The following is a 22,118-nucleotide window of genomic DNA, read 5'->3' as shown; positions in this document are numbered from 1 at the left end:
AGCGTATGAGGTTAAAAAAAAAAAAAAAAAAAAAAAAAATTTTTAATTAAAAAAAACTCCAGTGGCGAGAAATCTCGGGAGGAACCCGATTACAGAGTATAGAGGCTGGCCTGGTGTAAAGTAGCTGTAGAACGGATGTAACAGAAACGTAAGAAGGGATCTGTGAGTGAATAAAATGGGCTGAGCAGGACGGAGGGGGTATTTGTACAGGGGAAGATTCTGGCCGAGGTTCTAGAGAAGCAGAGGTTGGGAACGCTGCTTTTGTCGCTCAGAACTCGATCTGTTACCGCAGTTGATTACACAGTAAAATCAGCTCACCTTGTTTTTGGGTCTCAATCAGGGGCTTTTCAACCCCATCTGATCCAGGAACCCCACCCAGGCTCAAAGGCCTTTGCAGTGGTATGTAAACTTATATTTACAAAATATTAAATATGTATGTAAAGTTTCACCGTTGCCTGCTATTTTATTTTCTTTACTTTTTTCAGATGTTTAGTTCCCGTGGATCATTGTGGAGTGGTTGGGACCCTTTTCCAATTGCTTTGTCCCCCCCCCCGAAATGGAATGAAAACATTCTCTTTTTGTTTCTGCGATGATCTTTCTCTCAGTGGGTCCATCCACTCTCCAAACTGGGCATGAAACGTAGTGCCCAGCTTCTTCCTGTCAGATCAAAGTCAGGGCAAGGCAGGAACTCCCCAAGACCACAAACACTTCTCAATAAGCTTTCACTTTCTTCAGCAATCATGCCAGCCAGCAGGAAGATCCAGAAACACAAGTTTGCGGCACAGCAGCCTTCAGCACCCTGGTCGTCTGACCAGGCTTAAATACCATCAGAGGCCTCGACTCGACACACACGTTCGTTTAATCTGTGAGGGCCTGTCTCTCCGTGCTGGAATGACGTGTTTTGTTAATCAATAACAGTTCTGGCTCTTTGGGCTCCGCTCAGGGTAGAGACCTGTCCACCCCTCGGCCCTCGACCTCCGGTCGCACTGGGGACCAGGCCTCGCCTGCGGCACTGAACATCTGCTCGATGCGCACACGCTTGACCACACGAGCAGCCTCCGAGCACATCAAAAAATACGCCAAGGAACGGGCACCTGTTTCATTATTTTATTACCATTGCAATTTCTACTTATTTCTTTTTTTTTTTGGGTTTTGTGCAACTTTGCAAAATATTTTGCATGGTTACAAATGATATTATAGGCACATACAAAACAATTTACCAACTTGGTATACAAGAGGAGTACACATACAATAGGCATGTATCCAAAATCAAGATAACTAACAAAAAAAAAAACCAAAAAAAAAAAACCCATAAAAATAGTTAAATTCCTTATTTCAAGGTTCGATACCATAATGATAATAAAAACAATATTTCCTTTAAGAAGATATTGGTCAAGTATATGTTAAAACGTGGCTATGTTAAAGTTCAGTCATGCACCTAACTTGTATAACACTCTCTTAAGGAGTTGAGCAAAATAGACCCAATCCTGACTTTTCAATGAAAACTAATTTTCTTCCGTTTTTTTTTTTTTGTTTAGTTTTTTGTTAAACGATAGTTAGCACCCTGAAATGTGTAAGTGTCCTGGCTCATGCGTAGCCAATCTTCTGGCTACAGGTGTAGCCTCCCCCATCTGGTCTCCACCTGTGCACCTGTGCTCCACCTGACTCGCTCGCTCGCTCACGCACGCCGGCCTTTGCCAGTCCCCGTCCCGTCACGGCACCAATTTATCTACCAAAAGCCAAAACACAGCTTCATTGCTTCCGTTGCCACGACGCACAGTGATAATGGACAGACTGAGAGCATTTCATACCATACAGCACTGACAGTCAAGAGGGCTTTCTCATCTGGGTAAACTTGCGGGACTGGAATTCATTTTTTTTTCCTGACCTGTTTGGTTAAGTTAAAGGAGTAATAAGAATTTGGAAATGAGAACAAATCGGTGTGCCTTTATTAGACAGCAGCCTTTGTCATAAATCCCATGTAAGTGCTGTGGTTTTTATTTAAAAAACTTTGCTTTCTGTGCAGTGATTATTTGACGTTATAGGGTACTGACAGTTTGACAGTTTTTGCTGTTGATCAACAATTTTTAAATGTTAGTTTGTCACATTGTTTAATTGCAGAGACAAAAGTATTGTTACTTCACTTATTACTTGACTTTTGTCTTAATGTTTTGTCCGGGGATCTACACAGTACTACACTGAGATTAATTATAACTTCAGATCACTGGGAGGGGAGAAGCATTGAGATTCACACTGAAATCTCACAGCTCCCCCTAGTGACTAAAGAGAGAAGTGCAGCCAAGGGGGCCACACCACAAAATAATGAGGCAAGCTGACCTACGGCCGCTCATACAGAATTGAGGGACTTTTATTCATTAATACCTAAAAATCGAAATGGTCAAACTGCAAAGACATCAAAGAAGCACATTGTTTTACTGCTCTTTAACATGTTTTTAATTTTAAAAGGACAAATGTCTCATTGATTCCCCCACTTAAGTGAGATAATATGAATAGGGCCCTATTCTCTGCAAAGCTTTAAGCCAATCCTTCCAAAAACACCAGTGAAATAAGCAAGGCGTTGCACTGCCTTTAATGAGTTCCTGCTGAATTCACACTGTCAAAGAAATGTAGCGCTGTTTGTGTATGTGAGTGCGTATGCCGCAGTAATAATACATAATTCAAAAGGCTCTAAGAGAAGGTAAACCATGTACGGAAAAATCCCGATATCACAGTTTGAATCTGTCAGGTGAACTGACTGTTGTGTGATACATCAACACTATAATGTGGATCTGCTTGGAAAGCAGTCAATGGCAGTTTGAGAGAGAATGACCCTCAGCGGTCATGTGGCTGCATCCCTGTTTTTTTTTTTGGAGGTGAGGAAACTGATCCAGCTCTGTGCTCATGTCTAAAGGGAAGCCGCACCCCCAGGGGCTTGCTCACTTCCCCTTCCTGTTTCAGAAGGAGCTCAAACCCAGCTGTGAGGGTTTCTTATCTCGCTCTGTGTGTATTCTAGCGGTGTATCCTAGCGGTGTATTCTAGCGGCGTATCCTAGCGGATCGAACGCAAATGTGTTATGCAGGTATTTTATGTATCATACGGTTTAACCTGTATCAATAGGGACAGAATAGGGTTGTGTAATTATAAAGAGACTGTACTGTTTGTATGCGGGGAGAATGTTGGAATGGGCACACTAATTGTTTGTGCACTTTTGCAGAAAGGTCTACAGCAGTGACACTACTTGTCAGGACCAGATATTCAACTGCGATCAAGTCTTCCTTTTTATGAAAAGGAACAGAATGTGCAGTTTGTATATGGCCTTTTTGAATATGAACTTTGAATAACTGGATCTGCCATATTCGATGTCATCTGCTGAGACCCGGAGGTTGTAAAACAGTGTGTAGTTCTGTGTGGGGCAGGGGAAGTAGTAAGAATTCAAATGTGCTTTTCTCGTAATAGGAGTTTCACGTTCTTTTTTTGTAAAACTTTTTTAAAGTGGCCGTGCATTCAGGCACTGTGCAGAATCCTCTCTGGCTGACTGACTGACTGACTGACTGGCTGACTGACTGACTGACTGGATTTCTGGTTGGCCAACTGACAGACCAAGTTGTTTATAGATTGACTGACTGACCTGCTTTTTTTTTTTGTTTTGGCTAGCTGGCCGACCCATTGGTATCCAACTGGTATCCAAAGGTTGACTGGCTTTCTAGGTTGGCTAGCTGGTTGATTAAATGACTGGTTGTTTGTTTGATTGGCTGACTGACTGGCAGGTTGTTTGATTGGCTGACTGACTGGCCGGTTGTTTGATTGGCTGGCTGACAGTCTGGCCGGTTGTTTGATTGGCTGACTGACTGGCCGGTACTTTGATTGGCTGACCGTCTGGCCGGTTGTTTGATTGGCTGACTGACTGCCCGGTTGTTTGATTGGCTGGCTGACAGACTGGCCGGTTGTTTGATTGGCTGGCTGACAGACTGGCCGGTTGTTTGATTGGCTGACAGACTAGCCGGATGTTTGATTGGCTGACTGACTGGCCGGTTGTTTGATTGGCTGACAGACTAGCCGGATGTTTGATTGGCTGACTGACTGGCCGGTTGTTTGATTGGCTGACTGACACACACAGGGTTATTTATTCTGGATGCTCACTGGAGGAAACTCATTCTCGTCGTCCAGACACACGGGTCCCGCTGCAAACTCGTGCTCTGGGATGATCTCACCCTTCATCGCTCCCCCGTCTTCTGAGTAACCTGGAGCGCAAGAGAGGAAGAGGATGGTGATGCACGCACATACCTGTATAGGCACTGCACACGCATGCACCACACACAGACACACACAAACACACACATACACACACACACACACACAAACACACAAACACACATACACACACACACACAAAAACACACACACACAAACACACACACACATACACAAACACACACACACACACACACACACACACACACACACACACAAACAGCTAGCTTGCTTGTTAGCTCTTGGGTTTTGTGCTTGGCATCAAAGCTAGATAGCCAAGAAATAATTGCTGACCAAAAATAAGTGGTTGATAGACACGTGGGGAAAAAAGACTACGAAAGCAGAATTGCCTTTGCACTGGCGTGGCTGAGCTAGCTGGCTCGCGGTTCACATAGGGAAAACAGATTTGAATTATATTTGCAGGGCATCAGCACGATAGCGGGCTGGATGCATACCTGTCAGAGTGGCAGAGGAGGGCGTGGCTCCGGAGGTGGCGACGGTGGCAGCGTAGGACTGGCAGCTTTGGGCAGGAGCAGCGGTGTCAGGCTGGGGCTCCTCCAGCGCACCACGCTCCTTATCTGAGCCAAACAGCCTGTGGGACGGGGGCAGGGAGGGGGCAGGGAGGGGACAGGGAGGGACAGCCGCAGGGAGGGAGCAGGGAGGCGCAGTGAGGGCGCAGGGAGGCGCAGTGAGGGGCAGCAAGGCAGAGGGAGGTGCAGGGAGGGCGCAGGGAGGCGCAGTGAGGGGCAGCAAGGCAGAGGGAGGGGACAGGGAGGTGCAGGGAGGATGCAGGGAGGGGGCAGGGAGAGCGAGGGCAGGGAGGGGGTAGGGAAGCATAGGGAGGGACAGGGAGGATGCAGGAAAAAAATGCAAAGGGAACAAAAGTGTTTTGAAAGTTTACGGAGTGAAAAACATGTTACTGTGTTTGAACTGCAGCAGTTGAGATGGGTGCACACAGACTGTAATGTGCCTGTTAAAAACTGTACCTGTGCCTCTTGGCGAGGACACACTCTCCACCCTCGTGGGGGTCGAGGTTGTAAACGCAGAGCTGCCCGTCAGAGGAAGCCACCAGGAGACGCGGAAGTTTCTGGATCCTGAAAGAGAGCGCCATCTTCAGCTGGCCTGCGGTACAGCGCAGGACAGGACAGGACAGGACAGGACAGCGCAGGACAGGACAGGGCAGGGCAGGGCAGGTCCCTCTGCCTGCTCCACGGGGGGCGGGGGGGGGGGGGGGGAGACTCACGTGGCCAGCGCGCAGACGTTCCTCTGGCCGAACACGTGGAGGCGCACGGTGGCGAAGGCGCGGTCCTGGTTCATCATGTCGGACACCTGCGCCGGGAGGTAGCTGCTGGCGGCGGAGAACACCTTCCCCACGTACGCCGACCAGGTGGGGGACGACTCCTCGCCACTGCCAGCGGGAAACGCACAGGTGTGACCACGCCCTGTTCTGTGCCCATCGAGGTGCGTGGAGGTGAGTGTCTATCTGTTTATGTGCATTGTGAGTACCTGGGAGTGGGGTAGGTGTGTTTGTGTGCATTGTGAGTACCTGGTGGTGGGGTAGGTGTGTTTGTGTGCATTGTGAGTACCTGGGAGTGGGGTAGGTGTGTTTGTGTGCATTGTGAGTACCTGGGAGTGGGGTGCTCCAGTTTAAAGATGTGCACCGTCTCTGTGTTGCTGGAGGCACAGAGGAACTGGCTGTCTGGACTGAAGGACAGCGAGCTGATGTTGACGTACCTGCAGACACACAAGAGGGCAAAGGTCAGCGATCAAACAGTGTCCACGCCCTTACACCTAATCCAGGAAGGAGTGATAACACCAGTGTGTCATAATGGATGAAACACAGGTGAGGACACGTGTGTGTGTGTGTGTGTGTGTGTGAGTGTATGTGTATGTGTGTGAGCGTGTGTGTGTGTGTGTATGAGAGTGAGTGTGTGTGTGTGTGTGTGTGTGTGTGAGAGAGAGCATGTGAGAGTGTGTGAGAGAGTGTGAGGGTGTGTGAGTGTGTGTGTGTGTGTGTGTATATGAGAGTGAGTGAGTGTGTGTGTGTGTCTGTGTGTGAGAGAGCATGTGAGAGAGTGTGCGTGTGTGAGAGAGTGTGTGAGAGAGTGTGTGAGTGTGTGTGTGTTTTAGTGTGTGTGTATGAGAGTGAGTGAGTGTGTGTGTGTGAGAGAGAGAGCGTGTGAGAGTGTGTGTGAGTGTGTGAGAGAGGGTGTGAGTGTGAGAGTGTGTGTGTGTGAGAGAGAGCGTGTGAGTGTGTGAGAGAGTGTGTGTGTGTGAGTGAGAGAGAGAGCGTGTGAGAGTGTGTGTGAGTGTGTGAGAGAGTGTGTGAGTGTGAGAGTGTGTGTGTGTGTGTGTGTGTGAGTGTGTGAGAGAGTGTGTGTGTGTTTCAGTGTGTGTCACAGTGCTGTTGTTGCCATGCCGACCTCTTCATCCCTCTGCGGAACTCCAGCAGCCGGTGGCCCTCGGGGATGCTGAACACTCTTATGACAGTGCCCTGAGGACGAGGAGAGACAGCCAATCAAACGACACCTCTGCACTGGGTAAGGAAGGCTGGGTGTGGGGGGGTGTGTGTGGGGGGTAGGAGGGGGCTGGGTGCTGGGGGGGTGTGTGTGGGGGGGTAGGAGGGGGCTGGGTGCTGGGGGGGGGTGTGTGTGGGGGGTAGGGAGGGGGCTGGGTGCTGGGGGGGTGTGTGTGGGGGGTAGGAGGGGGCTGGGGGGGTGTGTGTGGGGGGTAGGAGGGGGCTGGGTGCTGGGGGGGTGTGTGTGGGGGGTAGGAGGGGGCTGGGGCGGTGTGTGTGGGGGGTAGGAGGGGGCTGGGTGCTGGGGGGGTGTGTGTGGGGGGTAGGAGGGGCTGGGTGCTGGGGGGGGGTGTGTGTGGGGGGGTAGGAGGGGGCTGGGTGCGGGGGGGTGTGTGTGGGGGGTAGGAGGGGGCTGGGTGCTGGGGGGGGTGTGTGTGGGGGGTAGGAGGGGGCTGGGTGCTGGGGGGGTGTGTGGGGGGTAGGAGGGGGCTGGGGGGTGTGTGTGGGGGGTAGGAGGGGGCTGGGTGCTGGGGGGGTGTGTGGGGGGTAGGAGGGGGCTGGGGGGTGTGTGTGGGGGGTAGGAGGGGGCTGGGTGCTGGGGGGGTGAGTGTGGGGGGTAGGATGGGGCTGGGTGCTGGGGCGGTGTGTGTGGGGGGTAGGAGGGGGCTGGGTGCTGGGGGGGTGTGTGGGGGGTAGGAGGGGGCTGGGGCGGTGTGTGTGGGGGGTAGGAGGGGGCTGGGGGGTGTGTGTGGGGGGTAGGAGGGGGCTGGGTGCTGGGGGGTGTGTGTGGGGGGTAGGAGGGGGGCTGGGTGCTGGGGGGTGTGTGTGGGGGGTAGGAGGGGGCTGGGTGAAGGCGAGGGGGTGTGTGGGGGGTAGGAGGGGGCTGGGTGCTGGGGGGTGTGTGTGGGGGGTAGGAGGGGGCTGGGTGCTGGGGGGGTGTGTGGGGGGTAGGAGGGGGCTGGGTGGGTGTGTGTGGGGGGTAGGAGGGGGCTGGGTGAAGGCGAGGGGGTGCAGTATTTACCCTCTCTGAGGCACTGGCCAACCTGGTGCCCGAGGCGTTGAAGGTGACGGCTGCCACAGGGCTGTCATGAGCTGGAATCATGGTCACAGTGTTCTGTGTGAAACGGGCACAGAGCATGCGTCACACACGCGTCACACACGCGTCACACACACACGTCACACACACACGCGTCACACACACACGCCGACTGCCTCTCACAGGGAGAGCACGCCTCCCGTAAAAAACACGCCTCAAACACAGGCCTGCCTGTTTTAACTTTTTAATTGTGGTTTCTTGCAGAGGAGTGGTGGTCAGGGAGACTCACCAGGTTGTTGGCGTCATAGACGATGATCTCTCCGATGGTGGCACTGCCAGGGTACGCCAGGTACGAGTTAGAATGATTAATGGAGAGAGCACAAAGACCTGGGGAGAGATGGCACAACTCTTACTGAGGAGGACAGGGGAACAGGCACACACACACACACTCTCACACGCACGCACGCACACACACACTCTCACACGCATGCACGCACGCACGCACACACACACACTCTCTCACAGGCACACACATACACACACACTCTCTCTCTCACACACACAAATTTGTATCTATGTTCATTAAGGAGAAAACTTTTTTTCATTTTTGGAAAAAATCTCTTTCTCAAGCCATAGCAAACGCGATTTGTCAATCACAAAACATTCCATGCGTTTTATTCATTTCTGAAAGTGACACACAGATGTCCCGTAGGGGGCAGTAGAGTGCACCTGAGGGGTTGGGTGGTGTGCTAAGCAGAGTCTTCAGGAGTTTCATGTCCTTGATGTTGTGGATGTAGACTGATTCCTCCAGACACACCACCAGCCTCTGTGGGGAGAAATGAGGAAATATGACATCACACCAGTCTCATCCAATCAGCGGAAACCTTCTCTGGTGCTGCAACAAGTCTGTAATGAGATTCTAAAGTTGGGGTGGAAAACTCAAATTCCAGAGGGCAAGTGTGTCAGCAGCTTTTATTTCTACCCAAACCCTGCTGGCTATTTATCTGTAGATCAGTTCCAGATCACTGTGAAACAGTTCATACAAAGACACAACGTCCGCCTTTAACTGTTCTTCATGAGTTTATCGAAACATGTCGCCAACATGTAAAATGATGTAAATAATTTAATACATTCGCATGAAATGCAGAAACAGACACACCCCTGCTTGCCCATGCCTGTGGTTATTTGGATAAAGATTTGTCCTTGGCCAGAATCCCAAACAAAAACAATCTGTTGCAAATTTTACTGAGTAGTGGAGTCCCACGCAAACACAGTGTCGGTCCTCCGCTGCCTCAGAGCGCCCCCTACCTGTCGGTTGAGGCGGACGGACAGGATGTTGTTGGAGTAGCTGTAGTTGCATATCTCGGTTCCCTTTTTGAAGTGGTAGACGTTCATCCTGCGGGGAGTGGCCTGGCTCACCACAACCACCAGACTGCTGGAGAACAGGCGCTCCACGATGTAAACATCTGGGGATTCTGCTGGGGGGGGGGGGGTCACGACAGGCTTTACACCCTCCATACAGACCCACATACATACTCAGTTCAACAAAGACCAGCACGTTTCCGTGCAAACCTGCAAATTATACACAGACTGGATATATTCCATATACTACATGCATAAAATACAGACCCTACACATGTAATGCAGGCCATACATGCTCTGTAGGCCATAAGCATTGGACAGTAAAGCTGCACTCACATGCCTGTCTTTCTGGACAGGATATGATGTCATGCGTCAGGTCAGACCCCCAGCAGATTATGCCCTTCAGGCTACAGCATGCCTTTGGCCTCAGGGCCAAAGCACCGCCCCCCCCCCCCCAGTAAATTCAGTCATGTTGCAGTATTGCTTCTGAAAGTAAAGCCATCTGTGTACTTCACAGAGCAGCATAAGGTACATTTCCACCCCCTCCCCAACTCCCACCAGCCAATGCACAGAGCTGGAGCCACAGGCAGAGCCATGCCCTGCTGCCCCCCCCCACAATGCCACATCCTCAACATTACCCCCCCCCCCAAGTGAAGTCCCTTCTCTTCTATGAAGAGAGTAGTGTGCCCTACCCTTTCTGTTCCTACCCAGACAAGGCCCTGTCCCCTCTCTCCCTAGCGCACAGCCTTAGGGTCAACCAAAGGTCAGAGTGCAGAGTTCAGAGATCTCACCGCTTTCATAGACGCAGTCCAGTTTATCCACCGAGGTCACTGAGAAGAGCCGGTATCCAGTCTTATTCCCCACAGCCAGGGACCTGCGAGGAGGGAAACAAGCCTGTGAGTGTGGCCTGGAGGCTGTGTGTGCCGTCCGCTAACCTCCTCTCTGCTATCCGCTAACCTCCTCTCTGCTATCCGCTAACCTCCTCTCTGCTATTCACTGACTTATGTGCCGTCCGCTAACCTCCTCTCTGCTATCCGCTAACCTCTGTCTGCTGTCCGCTAACCTCCTCTCTGCTATCCGCTGACCTCTGTCTGCTGTCCGCTAACCTCCTCTCTGCTATCCACTGACTTGTGTGCCGTCCGCTAACCTCCTCTATGCTATCCGCTAACCTCTGTCTGCTATCCGCTACCCTCCTCTATGCTATCCGCTAACCTCTGTCTGCTATCCGCTACCCTCCTCTATGCTATCCGCTAACCTCTGTCTGCTATCCGCTACCCTCCTCTATGCTATCCGCTAACCTCTGTCTGCTATCCGCTACCCTCCTCTATGCTATCCGCTAACCTCTGTCTGCTATCCAGTACCCTCCTCTATGCTATCCGCTAACCTCCTGTCTGCTGTCCGCTAACCTCTGTCTGCTATCCGCTACCCTCCTCTATGCTATCCGCTAACCTCTGTCTGCTATCCGCTACCCTCCTCTATGCTATCCGCTAACCTGTCTGCTATCCGCTACCCTCCTCTATGCTATCCGCTAACCTCTGTCTGCTATCCGCTACCCTCCTCTATGCTATCCGCTACCCTCCTCTCTGCTATCCGCTAACCTTCTCTCTGCTATCCGCTAACCTCTGTCTGCTGTCCGCTAACCTCCTCTCTGCTATCCACGGACTTGTTTGCTATCCGCTAACCTCTGTCTGCTATCCGCTACCCTCCTCTATGCTATCCGCTAACCTCTGTCTGCTATCCGCTACCCTCCTCTATGCTATCCGCTAACCTCTGTCTGCTATCCGCTAACCTCTGTCTGCTGTCCGCTACCATCCTCTCTGCTATCCGCTAACCTCTGTCTGCTACCCGCTAACCTGTCTGCTGTCCGCTAACCTCCTGCCTGCTCTGGTTTGTTAGGGAGAATGTAAACAATGGCACTGATTATCCAGCAAGAAAATTAGGCACCATTGCTGTTTTTTAATATGTGAGTGGGTGCTGTCCTGTGAATGCTGAATTTTTATTGCCTGTTGTCCTGACAGAGGGGGCCTGAGCTACTGCCTCAAGTGTGCCCCTTTGATTTGGTGAAAAATTTTATTTAAAAATCTGTTTTTCTAGGTTGGTGTGTCCTTTTCATACTTTGAGCACCTGCCCCTAAAAAGATCTCTGCATAGTCCAGCTATTGTTATTTCCTGAGGAGGAAGTACCCAGTGAATATCAGATTAGACTGGTTCTGCAGTCATTGTTTGTTTGTCTGATTGAGCGCAAACTGGTATCACATTTCAGCTTTGGACATGTTACCCTGTGTGTAAAGTTACATTTTTACCAACTTTCTAGGGTGATTTTAGATTATTAATTTTTTTTTCTTTCCCCAGTTGGAAATGCCCAATCGCCACTGAGGCCCATCCCATTGCAGTGAGCACCTACTTCATTTGGGAGGGCATGTCCACTGGAACATTTGGGGGGGGGGGGGGGCTGACCCCTCTAATTGAGATTTAAATCCCTCCTGAAGGAAGTAAAAACAAAAGGTTACGGGTGTAAATCTTTACATAGTAAATGTTCAGATGCGTTTCCCCAGCCCTGTCTGAAGTACGGCTGCACTACAGTAACTCCCCTACGGTGGGTCACACATTGGCACATTCATTGTTAAGTTAACTTCTACAGGTGGTGCAGGACAACCAATCAGGAGTCATTACTGCCCGATAAGCCACAGAACAGCCTGTCAACTGCCACCCTGCCGCTGTGGGTGACCACTGGGCCAATTATGAGCCACTTCGCAGGATTCCCAGGAACCGTCAGGATGAGCCCATTGGGGGGTACCCCTAGATGGATAACCTGTTTTCGTTGGACATTGTACCATTTGTGTATATCAAGATGGCCTCAGTTTTTTTAATTGATTTTTTTTTTTTAACCTTAATGAGATTGTAAATGAACACAATTTTTGAAAATATCACTGTCATACGAAGTCATATCCTCAAGGGGGGTTTTTAAAAAAAATGTCGCTTTTATACCACTGAACTATTCAGACTGAGAACAGCTGTTCCCAGTTCTGACACCGCACATAATGCGCAAGCTGTACTCATATGCAAAGCACGGAAGCCGCGTTCAGAACGAGCTCTTCTGAATAAAAACGAATTTTCAGGGGCACGCGGCACAGCGGCGCTAAAACGCCCTGGCGGTTTCGACGCGTTGCCTTCACGCGATAGCTGAAAGCGCATTTGCTGTGCTGCCAGTCCGGTTCAAGACAAACGCCCATCCGCAGACACGCCCTAACGGAACCCCCGAATTAACGGAACTCTGAATCATTTATAACATCTTTCTTCATCTCTTCCTGTGCAAAATGTCTTAAACCGGCAAACCCCAACCAAATAATCCAAGCTAATCCCGCTGTTGAAATTGGTTGCTGTTTTTGAATTAGGTAGCCTACCAGTAGAGACGCTTTGCATTTTTGCTAGACTTTATAATAGAACAAAACTGCAGCTGTCTGTTGACTAACTTTATTCAGTGAAACCGCGTTCATCAGCTGGAGCGGGTAATTAAGCGCGGTGCCTATGCATTTTTTTCATAGAAGCAGACGGGCTATTTCAGACCGTAATGGATCCATAGATCATAAGAATGGCTGCATTTAAGTAGGCCTACCGGTAACTGCATGATTCCGTAACCTTTCAGGAAACATCAGCGCGAGACATGTTTAATAGCCTAAATGGTTGATTGAAGCTTCTGGCTATTGCCGTTAAAATAACGTTATTCTGCATCGCGGTTCGCATCGTATCCGTGAGGCGGTGCAGTTAATTGCTGATTTTATATCCAAGTATGGACACTGCTGTTGTACTTCAGGATTTACTCTTAATTTATTTAGCAAACAGCCAGCTGTGTAGCTGGGTAGCCTAGTGTGTAAAATGTAGCCTATAAGTCATGTAATTGGGTAAAGTAAACAAAGGAATTATATAAGAGAAACAAACCAATCATTGAAGTTCATCTCGTTCTAATCATGTGTACCATGACCGTTAGTCAAACACAAGTTCAGACATATTTCTGTAGTCTACATACACTTCCATATATGCGTTTTTATGCCCAATGAAGCACAACAATTGGCACAGTATGCTGGCTGAAAAACTGGTGTTGTGGCGAACGTATGCGTTTCTCCCCTGAATGTGAAAGTAGTCTCCAGCTGTGGGTTATGGAAAATTCAGTGACACATGATTTCACCAAGCTTTTGTCTTAGCAAAGGAAGATCGGCCGCATCTGAATAGTCAACGGTGTCAAGCAAATCGACTGATTCTAGAATCCGAACGTGTGGCCGGCTGGTTGCGATGCATTCTGTCACTATTCACGACAAACGGGCATTTGCAGCGAGTCACCCGAGCTGCAGAAAAGGGTAAAAAACAAAATGCTTCATTATTTAATTAATACGCGGGACCTTATTTGTGTGCATATGGGGATTGGAAACCGATTAGCCCGCGTTATGCAAGTCCGGTCTCGTGTGATCCGCGGCACTTGGTCAGCGGCGCAGCGATCGGGCGCTTACGTGGTGTCCTGGTTGAAGGAGGCGCAGCACAGCCCCGGCGCGTCCGGTCCGCCGGCCTCTTCTTTGCTCTCCATCCCGATCCCAGCGACCTCCTTCCCTCCCTCCGCCCCGGATTGGAGGCCTGGGGTCGGTTCGATCCCTCTTCGAGGTCGTTTTCAAAGCTGAAGGTCCGCCAGTCGGTAACAAATAAGATGTAGCTACGCTAGCTGGGTCGCTAGTTATTCAGTTCTAAGAAAAGCTAATGAAGCGCGTTTATTTCCGTGTCCCGGTTGAACCCAGAATCGTACATGTAGTTATTATATTCCGTGTTTTTAAGGAAAGATGAACGGCTAACTTGAAGAGGTAGACCTAAAAAATAAAGCAAAAACACAAACAGCTGACAGCTGGTTGCGTCACCTGGACGCCGCACTTCAGTTGGCTGAGGGAAAAGGCTACGCCTATCGTTCGGCGCGCATACAATTGGTCAGCCTCACAAGACTTTGGCTGGATTGGCTGAATATGATCAACTAGAGAATTCAAGTGATAGAGATGCCCCGCCTCTTCCAGCAGGGCTGCATTTGATAGGCAGAGATCGACTTCAGTCTCGACACGAGGCAGTATTGTTGTTATTATACGCGGTAATGTTACTATATAACTCCAATGACTAGATTGGCTGTAACGGGCTACTACCTAGAGAAGGGGACGGTGTGACAGGACAAGGGAAGGGTCTGCATATATCCGAGAAAGATCCTCTGGGCGATTTATTTTGCTTGGTTGATTTCGCAAAATATGCGGACGCACCTTCATAATTTAGCCTACATTTCCGTAGACGTGTTACTTCTCTCAGTCGCGAGCGAGCGGGTTGATTTTGTATCGATATTTGCATGTTGCAATTTAGCATGCACAGCCCCTGCAGCGATTTCGAAATATTCGTCATTGGTCTGTTTCTCAACATGGATGGACTGCTCGTATAGCCTCCAGATAGGCCAATTCCTATTTTCCGTGTGGATTATTTTATCATTATTAACCGCTTTTTATGACCTCGTTCTCCAGATAGGTTACCAAATCCGTTTCGGTATTATAGAGCCAAATTCAATGTTGTATTTAAATTTACGCATTTAGCAGAAGCTCTTATCCAGATATATTTATAAAGGTTATATTTTTTGGTAGCATACAGTTAATTTTTACAGCTGAATATTGCACTGAAGCAATTCGGGTTCAGTACTTTGTCCAAAGGCAGCACCCAGCTCGCTACTGAACCCACAACCTTTGAGCAAACCCGGAAATAGTATGGGGTTTGTGGGTCATCTTATCATAAAATGACAATAAAATACAGTCCTCCATCTACCCATTACATTACAGGCATTTAGCAGACGCTCTTATCTAGGGCGACTTACAAAACTTTTACATAGCATTTACATTGTATCCATTTAAATACAGGTGGATATATGCTGAAGCAATGCAGGTTTAGTACCTTGCTTAAGGGTACAGCAGCAGTGTCCTACCCGGGAATCGAACCTCTGACCTTTACAAGACCAGTTCCTTACCCATTACACTACACTGCCGCCCTAACGTTTCAATTGCAACCACTACTACAGCGAACACTTGCCCATGGGAGAATTGTTCATATGAACTGTGTACATAATAGGCTATAGAATCCATGTTACAGTTCTGCGAGGGATGTTGGTCAACAATTCTGAAATTGTCATTTATAATTATTTTTGAAAGAAGAAAAATTACTCGCTGTCCATAGAACTCCTGGTACAGTATGTGTGCGTGTTCACCTGTTGCTGCAAGAGGGCAGTCGGTGCATTTTCCAACAAACAGTTCCAACTACATTAATTTCACTGTGACATTCGGACCATTTACTTTTTTACTTATGAAAACGTGGGAAATGATGCCTGTAAATTTTATGCATTTGTTTACATAACAGCTGAGTATTAGATTTCTATGTAAAAAAAAAAAAAACCTTCATATACATTTTTCATTTCATTCTCAATTTCCCCGTTCTATAAAAAACCTGTGACCTTGTTTTATAGAAAATTATTTATCTGAGTTTAAGCAGAAAAAAAAATGAAGACTGTAAATGTTGTTATAATAATAATAATACAAACTTCACTTGTATACATATTTGGTGTGTGCATGTGTGTTTGTATGAGTGAGCGTGCATTCGTCTTTAAGCAGAAACAGAGCTGTCACTTGGCTGCAGTTTTTAACAAGTGGCCTTTATTGTGAATGTGGATCATTCGGAGATTCGCAGGATAAAGGCTTGAAAGCCGCCGCTGGAACAGAGTAAACTGGCCTCCCGGTTCGGCCTCACGGCTGTGGAGACAGGGAGGACAGGGAGAGACAGGGAGAGACAGGGAGGACAGGGAGGACAGGGAGAGACAGCGTTAATGCAGCCATCATTGACCATTTCGCTGCACTGTCATCTTGAGACAGAAGATCACACAGAAGATCACACAGCAGATCGCAGCAAATTACAGTTGTTTGTTTTTTTCGTGGTGGGGGTGGGGAGTGGTAGGAGTCACAGGTGTCCCCTCACCTTGACGTCCCAGATCACCACGGCTCCGTCCAGCCCGACGCTGCTAAACTTCTCCACCTTCCCCCTGTCCCCCTCCACGATGCACAGTTGGCTACAGGAAACACAACAAAACAGGAAATGATTGACATGGAAGCTGGAAGTTCCTGAGAGGAGTCCATGCACATTTACGAGTGTCCCTCTGAAACAAAATGGCTGCACTCACTAAGGACCTAATTCAAGTGGGCTTCACCGAGGCCGGTTTACAAATGTAGTCCTGGAAGGTGTGAGGTCACAAATATGTGATAAGAATGTTCTTAACGGAACTCTAATGCTGATGTAACAATTACTACTGGTAATTAAAAGCAATGGAGTTCTAGAACACTGACTTTTACATTTTTTTTAAAAGAGAAAGGAAAAAAAAAATCTGCTGTTGAAAGGGTAAATGAGAGTCTAAGGCCTTTCTCACATGATGCTGTTCTGGTGCAGCGTGTCGAGCTCGCTGTTGTCCTCCTCAGAGGTGGCCTTCTTGTCCAGGTTACGGAAGAGCTGCATGGCTGACACCAGGCTCTTTGAGCTCTGCTTGGGGATGTCCAGCTTCTTCACAAACTCCAGGCTCCCTGGGCCCTTGTAGGAGTACTGATATGGGCAGCAGTCATGGCCCTTCAAGGGAAAAAAAAAGCATGGACACTGACATTACTTTTAGAGTGTCATCAGTTATACCAGAGTGAATTCAGGTCTTAGCAATACCCTGCACCAGCTGCTATATGCCAGTAGGGGGCAACAGCGAACACTGGCCTTGCTGAAGTGCATTTCTGTTATGTCAGAACCCTGCTCTTATCTTACTGCTGCAGGGCACAGAGTCAGACTTCTCAAGAGAGGCTGATAACAGAGGAGTGTGTGTGTGTGTGTGTGTGTGCATGTTTGTGTGTGTGTGTGCATGTTTGTGTGCGTGTGTTCGTGTGTGCATGTTTGTTTGTGTGCGTGTGCGTGTGCGTGTGCGTGTGCGTGTGCGTGTGCGTGTGCGTGTGTGTGTGTGAGCGTGTGTGTGTGTGTGCATGTTTGTGTGTGTGTGTGCGTGTGTATGTGTGTGTATGTGCGTGTGCGTGTGCGTGTGCGTGTGTCTGATTGTTTATATGCCTGTACTTGTGCAATGAGCGCGTTTCTCACCGCAGCCGCGATCTCGCTCTCGTTGACGTGCAGGACGGTCATCAGGGGAAGGTGCTCCACGGTCAGCTGTGTGACCCTGCCGTACACACACTCATGTTATTTAGCTGTGTGACCCTGCCGTACACACACTCATGTTATTTAGCTGTGTGACCCTGCCGTACACACACTCATGTTATTTAGCTGTGTGACCCTGCCGTACACACACTCATGTTATTTAGCTGTGTGACCCTGCCGTACACACACTCATGTTATTTAGCTGTGTGACCCTGCCGTACACACACTCATGTTATTTAAACGCCTAGCGCAGACCCAGGGCACACACAACACACACAGCTCATACTTTAATCTGTTTTTCAGTCAAGTCCCTCTGAACTTTCAGCACACGTTGCCGGTGCAAGGGGGGGGGGGGGATGACACAGAGAATGAAACAGTGGCGAGGATGCAATGGGACAGAACATATCAGACTTACGTTTAAATTCACTCAGTTCAAGAAATGAATTGAAATTCAGTTAAGTCAAGGGGGAAATCCTCAGAGAATATCCATGGCCATTTTTCAACTCATAAATTGAATTTCAATTAATTTTAAAGGGAATGTGATGGAGGTGAGGCTGATTTGAAGGTGGGGGGGCAGAATGTGACAGAGGTGCGGTTGTGATGGGGCTGATTTGAAGGGGGGGGGCAGGATGTGACCGGGGGCTCTCACTCTTTGCCCTGTGCGGCGTCCACCACGCCGATGGTGCTGCTGTGGCTGACCCAGGCCAGGCTGTCCCCGGAGGGGGAGAAGCTGACCCCATGCACCCAGCCCCCGCAGTCCCTGTGCTCCAGCAGGAGCTCTCCAAACGGCATCTTGGCCCCCCAGGGGGTCGGGCCTGGCTTGTCCTCGATGTCCTTAATGTACCCTGAGAAAACCCTGCCGTGACACAGCGCGCAAAAGCAGTCAGGTGACGTTAGACGCGGGGTGTGGGGGTTAGAGCGCGGTAGGGTACTGAAGCTTCGCTGCTCACCTGCAGTGGAGGTCTGCTGAGCCTGCAGCCAGCAGAACGTTATTGGGATGCCAGTCCAGACTCAGAACCGTGGAGCGGATGGCCTTCTTGATGTGCTTGCTGAGCCACCTGTGGGTGGGTGAGCGGGGGTGTCAAAGGGCAAAGGTCATCAGACAGTGTGAAGGTGCACAGATGGGCAGTGCTGCAGAAGGTCCAAAACTAATTCATGCAACAAATATTTGAATTTGGACCCCGTGTGCGGTTTTTTAAGAAAAAACATCTGCACCAGTATAAATGAACAGGCCCCTTGAAAAACGTACACTGGAAACCATATTAATATAATCAAGTGAGTGCCTGTGTCATACTGGTGCTTTAAGACTACAAATCCCAGCATTCCAAAGGGTTGGCCCGTCTTACTGGCAGTACCCATGAACTGGACAGGGGACTCTCACCAGTCGTTCTCCTTCTCAAAGTAGCACACGGAGATGAGCCGGGCCCCGCTGCCCAGGGCGAACTTGTTCTCCAGGGGGGACCACTTGACGCAGGTGGCGGCCCGGTTGATGCGGACCAGAACCAGCGTGGGCTTCCAGACCGCGTCTTTCAGCGTCCACACGTAGGCGTTCCGGTCCGAGGCGCACGTCACAATGCGGTTGGACTCCGGGGCCCAGTCGATGCCTGCGGGTCACACACACGGGTTACCCTAACCTGACCCCGCTCTCAGGAAAGGGCAAAGTTCAGCGAGTGCAGAAGAGCCCAGAACAAAAAAGCTCCTGATAACTCGCTAAAATGGCCCAGTCCAGTCCCCCTGCTGAGGACAGGCTACCGTTTACACCTAAAACCATCTTCCTGGAATTCCAGCGGCTCCAGACCGTGCCCTGTCCTGTAAACACGGCCATGGTAACGCACTCTGCGTGTTTGTTCAAGGAGTCGCACCAGATTAGCAGGTCGATGATTAACCTCTCCCCGAGGGATCGCAGATTTTTGGACCAGGCCTCTGATTGGTCCTCTGTGTTCAGACAGGGGGGCGGGGCTTACCTGTGATCCGCCCACTGTGCTCCGTCAGCTCGTGGATCTTGTTCCACTCTTTCCCGCTCTGCTGGTAGACGTGCACCTCATTGTTGTTGGGGCTAATGGCAATTTCTGCAAGAGAAATGTTCATCTCTAAAATATATATCTCACTCCTGTTCCTGGATTGATTTTTAAGTATATCTTGAGGGGAAATTATATTTAATTATTCTTCAGATTGACAGGTAAACTGTAAAGATCACACAGTGACATTATCAATAATCTACCTAGGCTGAACAGATCAGGTTGGTAGTCAGTGCAAAGATACTCAACAAAACCAAGATGGTGAACTCTTGTTATGCCCTCGTTGTCCGACTGAGATTTCCATCGCCAGAACTCCCTTAAGCAGACCGGGAAGATTAAGGAAGCAGGATATGATGCAATCTCTCTTAGCCCTGTTTTGATCACTCTAAGCCCAGTAGGTAAGTGCGTGGGCCTCCTGTCTGGTGCATTGTGACATCAAGCCAGGAGGCAAGAGGGAATTCTATCCACACAAATCAGATGAAAGTGGGGCGCAGTACTCAGCCCTTCCACTGAATCTGATTTGTGCGTGCCCTCGCTCTCTTTAACGGCCAGCAGTTGCCCACAGCAAATCCCAGTGCAGGCAGCAACATGATCGGGAGAGGGAGAGAGAGAGAGAGAGAGAGAGCGAGCGAGAGAGGGAGAGGGAGAGGGAGAGGGGGAGAGAGAGAGAGAGCGAGCGAGAGAGGTAGAGGGAGAGGGAGAGGGGGAGAGAGAGAGAGAGCTAGCTTGTGGGGGGAATGATATGCAGCTGGACTAGTTTTTGCTTACGAGTCTTATCTTTGTTCCAGGCGTGGCAGGACAGGGGCTCCAAGCCGAAGCTGTACAGGGACATGTCTCAACAGCGTGAGTCTGGAATGTTCCAGGCTGAGGAATGCTCCACTTAAACACAGCAGCAGAAATTCTGAAACGAGGAAAAAAAAAAGAGTTATTCACAAATTATGTAAAGAATGGCCTGCTCCACTTCATTCTGCTGCAGTGGCCATCACGTATCAATCTGATCTGTGAAAAACACTAATCAGACAGTCCCAGCTCAGATTAAGTAAACAAGCCTGATTTATAGACTGCAATCTGTCTGCTGGGAGCGGATTATTTTAGCTTTCTCAGCGCAGGTAATGCTGTTTAAAGCGTCCTGTCTCGTTTGTGTGCGATTACAAAGGCCTCCATTGAGAAGCAGCACTCAAAACTACACTGCATCAAAAGCCTTTATTTAGATAGGTTATCTGCATTAAAAAGGGGGAATTCAGTGCACAGCTTTGGACAATAAAAGTTTTGTGTTTCATGACACCTACATGTGTAGTCTATGAAAACAGCTCCACAAATCTGAGTTTTTCTCCTTTTTGAAAAGCTTCAACCCCTGCCATGTGACAACAAACCAAGGGCGTTGCTTCAGTTTGAATATTTTTTTTAAATGTTAAAGAATTCTAAGGTAAAAATACTTCAGACTACTGATCAGTGTATCCCAATCACAACATGAAATCCCATCTTTATCATATTAAATTATTTTTCTCTGCATCATGCTATATTATTGGAGGGGTTATTTGGCCTGTTCTGTAATATTGTGGTGGGCGGGGTGAGGTTGTACCCCCATCCCCCCACCCCCATGCCCCCATCCCCCCATAAATGACACCCTTGCATCACACCCATATTAACAGCTTCTTATTAACCAGGTAGACTGTAATGTCAGAGCGGACACAAACAGATCTTTCAAAAAAAAAAAAAAAAAAAAAAAAACCTTCAGACTTTACGGACCTTCGGATTGCGCACTCACAGGAAGCTCAGCGGCTAATGCACAGCAAAGGAGCAGAAAAACAAGCGCTCACACGGGCGAAAGGACAGACGGACGAGGAGGAGGCCCCGCACTCACCTTTGGAGGCTGGTGTGGGCTTCGGGGCAGCTCTGGGGCAGCTCCGGGGCAGCTCCGGGGCAGCTCGGGTCTGTTTTAGGGCTGCTGCGGGGCTGCGCTCGTGGACTCTGGGCAGTCGACACGAAGGAAACCCAGCAAGCTGTGGAGGGTGGTGAAGGGAATTAACTCAATCAGTGAAGAGGGAGGAGAGAGAGAGAGAGAGAGAGAAAGAGAGAGAGAGAGAGAGAGAGAGAGAGAGAGAAGGAGGGGTGTGACTACACTTCTTAGTCGAGTACCTGAAACATACCCTGGAGGAGAACTTTCTCGCTCCTGCATACCATCTCATGTGGCAAATCGATCAGCTCTCACTTCAGCAGAAGATACTGCAACTTAGGTGATGTCATGAATTTCATTGTGTTCCAGATGGAATCAATATTTAATATTTTTGAAAAAATGATTAACATATTTAAAGTAAACTCTTGTTTTTTTTTTTTTTTAACATAGTGGTAAGGAAGTAAGATTGTAATGTTCAGAGGACATGGAATGCTGTTCCTATCAGAGCTGGCTAGGGTTGGCGGTCCCCTCGTGTGGTGCAGAGCTGGCCACACCGTTACTCAGGAGGCCGAATCCAAGCTTTCCCAAACTCAGACATTCTTGATGTGATGCGATGAGAGGACCTACAAATAACAATGGGATACCAGTTTTGTTGAATATATAAATATATATACACTATATATGTACACACACGTATAAATATATGTGTGAGTGTGCATGTGTGTGTGTAAAATGACTATTTAGATTTTAATTAGAAGCGCGATTGAATGGTCATATTTTTTACTGAACACCGTGGATTTTTTTCTAT

At 49.0% G+C, this 22,118-nt stretch overlaps 2 protein-coding genes across 4 annotated transcripts; both read right to left on the bottom strand.

Moving 5' to 3' along the window:
- Positions 1–1,093: 1,093 nt before the first annotated feature.
- Positions 1,094–14,085, bottom strand: wipi1 (WD repeat domain, phosphoinositide interacting 1). Of its 3 annotated transcripts, none has more exons than XM_035398840.1 (13): positions 13,672–14,085; positions 9,959–10,041; positions 9,114–9,283; positions 8,535–8,631; positions 8,095–8,192; positions 7,791–7,883; positions 6,675–6,745; positions 5,878–5,985; positions 5,495–5,659; positions 5,238–5,345; positions 4,707–4,843; positions 4,212–4,241; positions 1,094–1,729 (listed from the first exon to the last, which is right to left on the bottom strand). In XM_035398840.1, the coding sequence occupies exons 1-13, from the start codon at positions 13,743–13,745 to the stop codon at positions 1,713–1,715; spliced, it is 1,251 nt and encodes a 416-aa protein (XP_035254731.1). In that variant the 5' UTR covers positions 13,746–14,085; the 3' UTR covers positions 1,094–1,712. The 3 variants fall into 3 exon arrangements, with proteins under 3 accessions (XP_035254731.1, XP_035254729.1, XP_035254730.1); XM_035398838.1 differs by having other exon boundaries at positions 4,141–4,241; positions 13,672–14,084; XM_035398839.1 differs by having other exon boundaries at positions 4,141–4,241; positions 9,114–9,280; positions 13,672–14,083.
- A 1,769-nt stretch (positions 14,086–15,854) lies between these two features.
- On the bottom strand, positions 15,855–21,454 carry zgc:86896 (uncharacterized protein LOC415190 homolog). Its single transcript, XM_035397054.1, has 10 exons — positions 21,278–21,454; positions 20,182–20,314; positions 19,360–19,464; positions 18,777–18,999; positions 18,346–18,453; positions 18,045–18,251; positions 17,342–17,417; positions 16,641–16,834; positions 16,196–16,286; positions 15,855–15,972 (listed from the first exon to the last, which is right to left on the bottom strand). Exons 2-10 carry the CDS (start codon positions 20,243–20,245, stop codon positions 15,967–15,969), a joined length of 1,074 nt encoding a protein of 357 aa, XP_035252945.1. The 5' UTR covers positions 20,246–20,314; positions 21,278–21,454; the 3' UTR covers positions 15,855–15,966.
- Positions 21,455–22,118: the final 664 nt, after the last annotated feature.

This window comes from Anguilla anguilla, chromosome 17, assembly GCF_013347855.1.
Source record: "Anguilla anguilla isolate fAngAng1 chromosome 17, fAngAng1.pri, whole genome shotgun sequence".
NCBI classification, from domain to species: Eukaryota; Metazoa; Chordata; class Actinopteri; order Anguilliformes; family Anguillidae; genus Anguilla; species Anguilla anguilla.
Note: the sequence above shows the minus strand (reverse complement) of the source record. Positions and strands in the feature narration are given on the sequence as shown.

Bases quoted from the DNA above. Each gene is read 5' to 3' on its own strand.
- wipi1 (XM_035398838.1), bottom strand. From the start codon at position 13,745: ATGGAGAGCAAAGAAGAGGCCGGCGGACCGGACGCGCCGGGGCTGTGC. The intron at 10,042-13,671 runs GTAAGCGCCCGA...CCCTCCTCGCAG, and splicing joins TCCTTCAACCAGGACACCAC to GTCCCTGGCTGTGGGGAATA. The intron at 5,986-6,674 runs GTCGGCATGGCA...GTGTGTCTGCAG, and splicing joins TTCCGCAGAGGGATGAAGAG to GTACGTCAACATCAGCTCGC.
- zgc:86896 (XM_035397054.1), bottom strand. From the start codon at position 20,245: ATGTCCCTGTACAGCTTCGGCTTGGAGCCCCTGTCCTGCCACGCCTGG. The intron at 19,465-20,181 runs GTAAGCAAAAAC...TTTCTCTTGCAG, and splicing joins CTGGAACAAAGATAAGACTC to AAATTGCCATTAGCCCCAAC. The intron at 16,835-17,341 runs GTGAGAAACGCG...TTTCCCTTGAAG, and splicing joins AGAGCGAGATCGCGGCTGCG to GGCCATGACTGCTGCCCATA.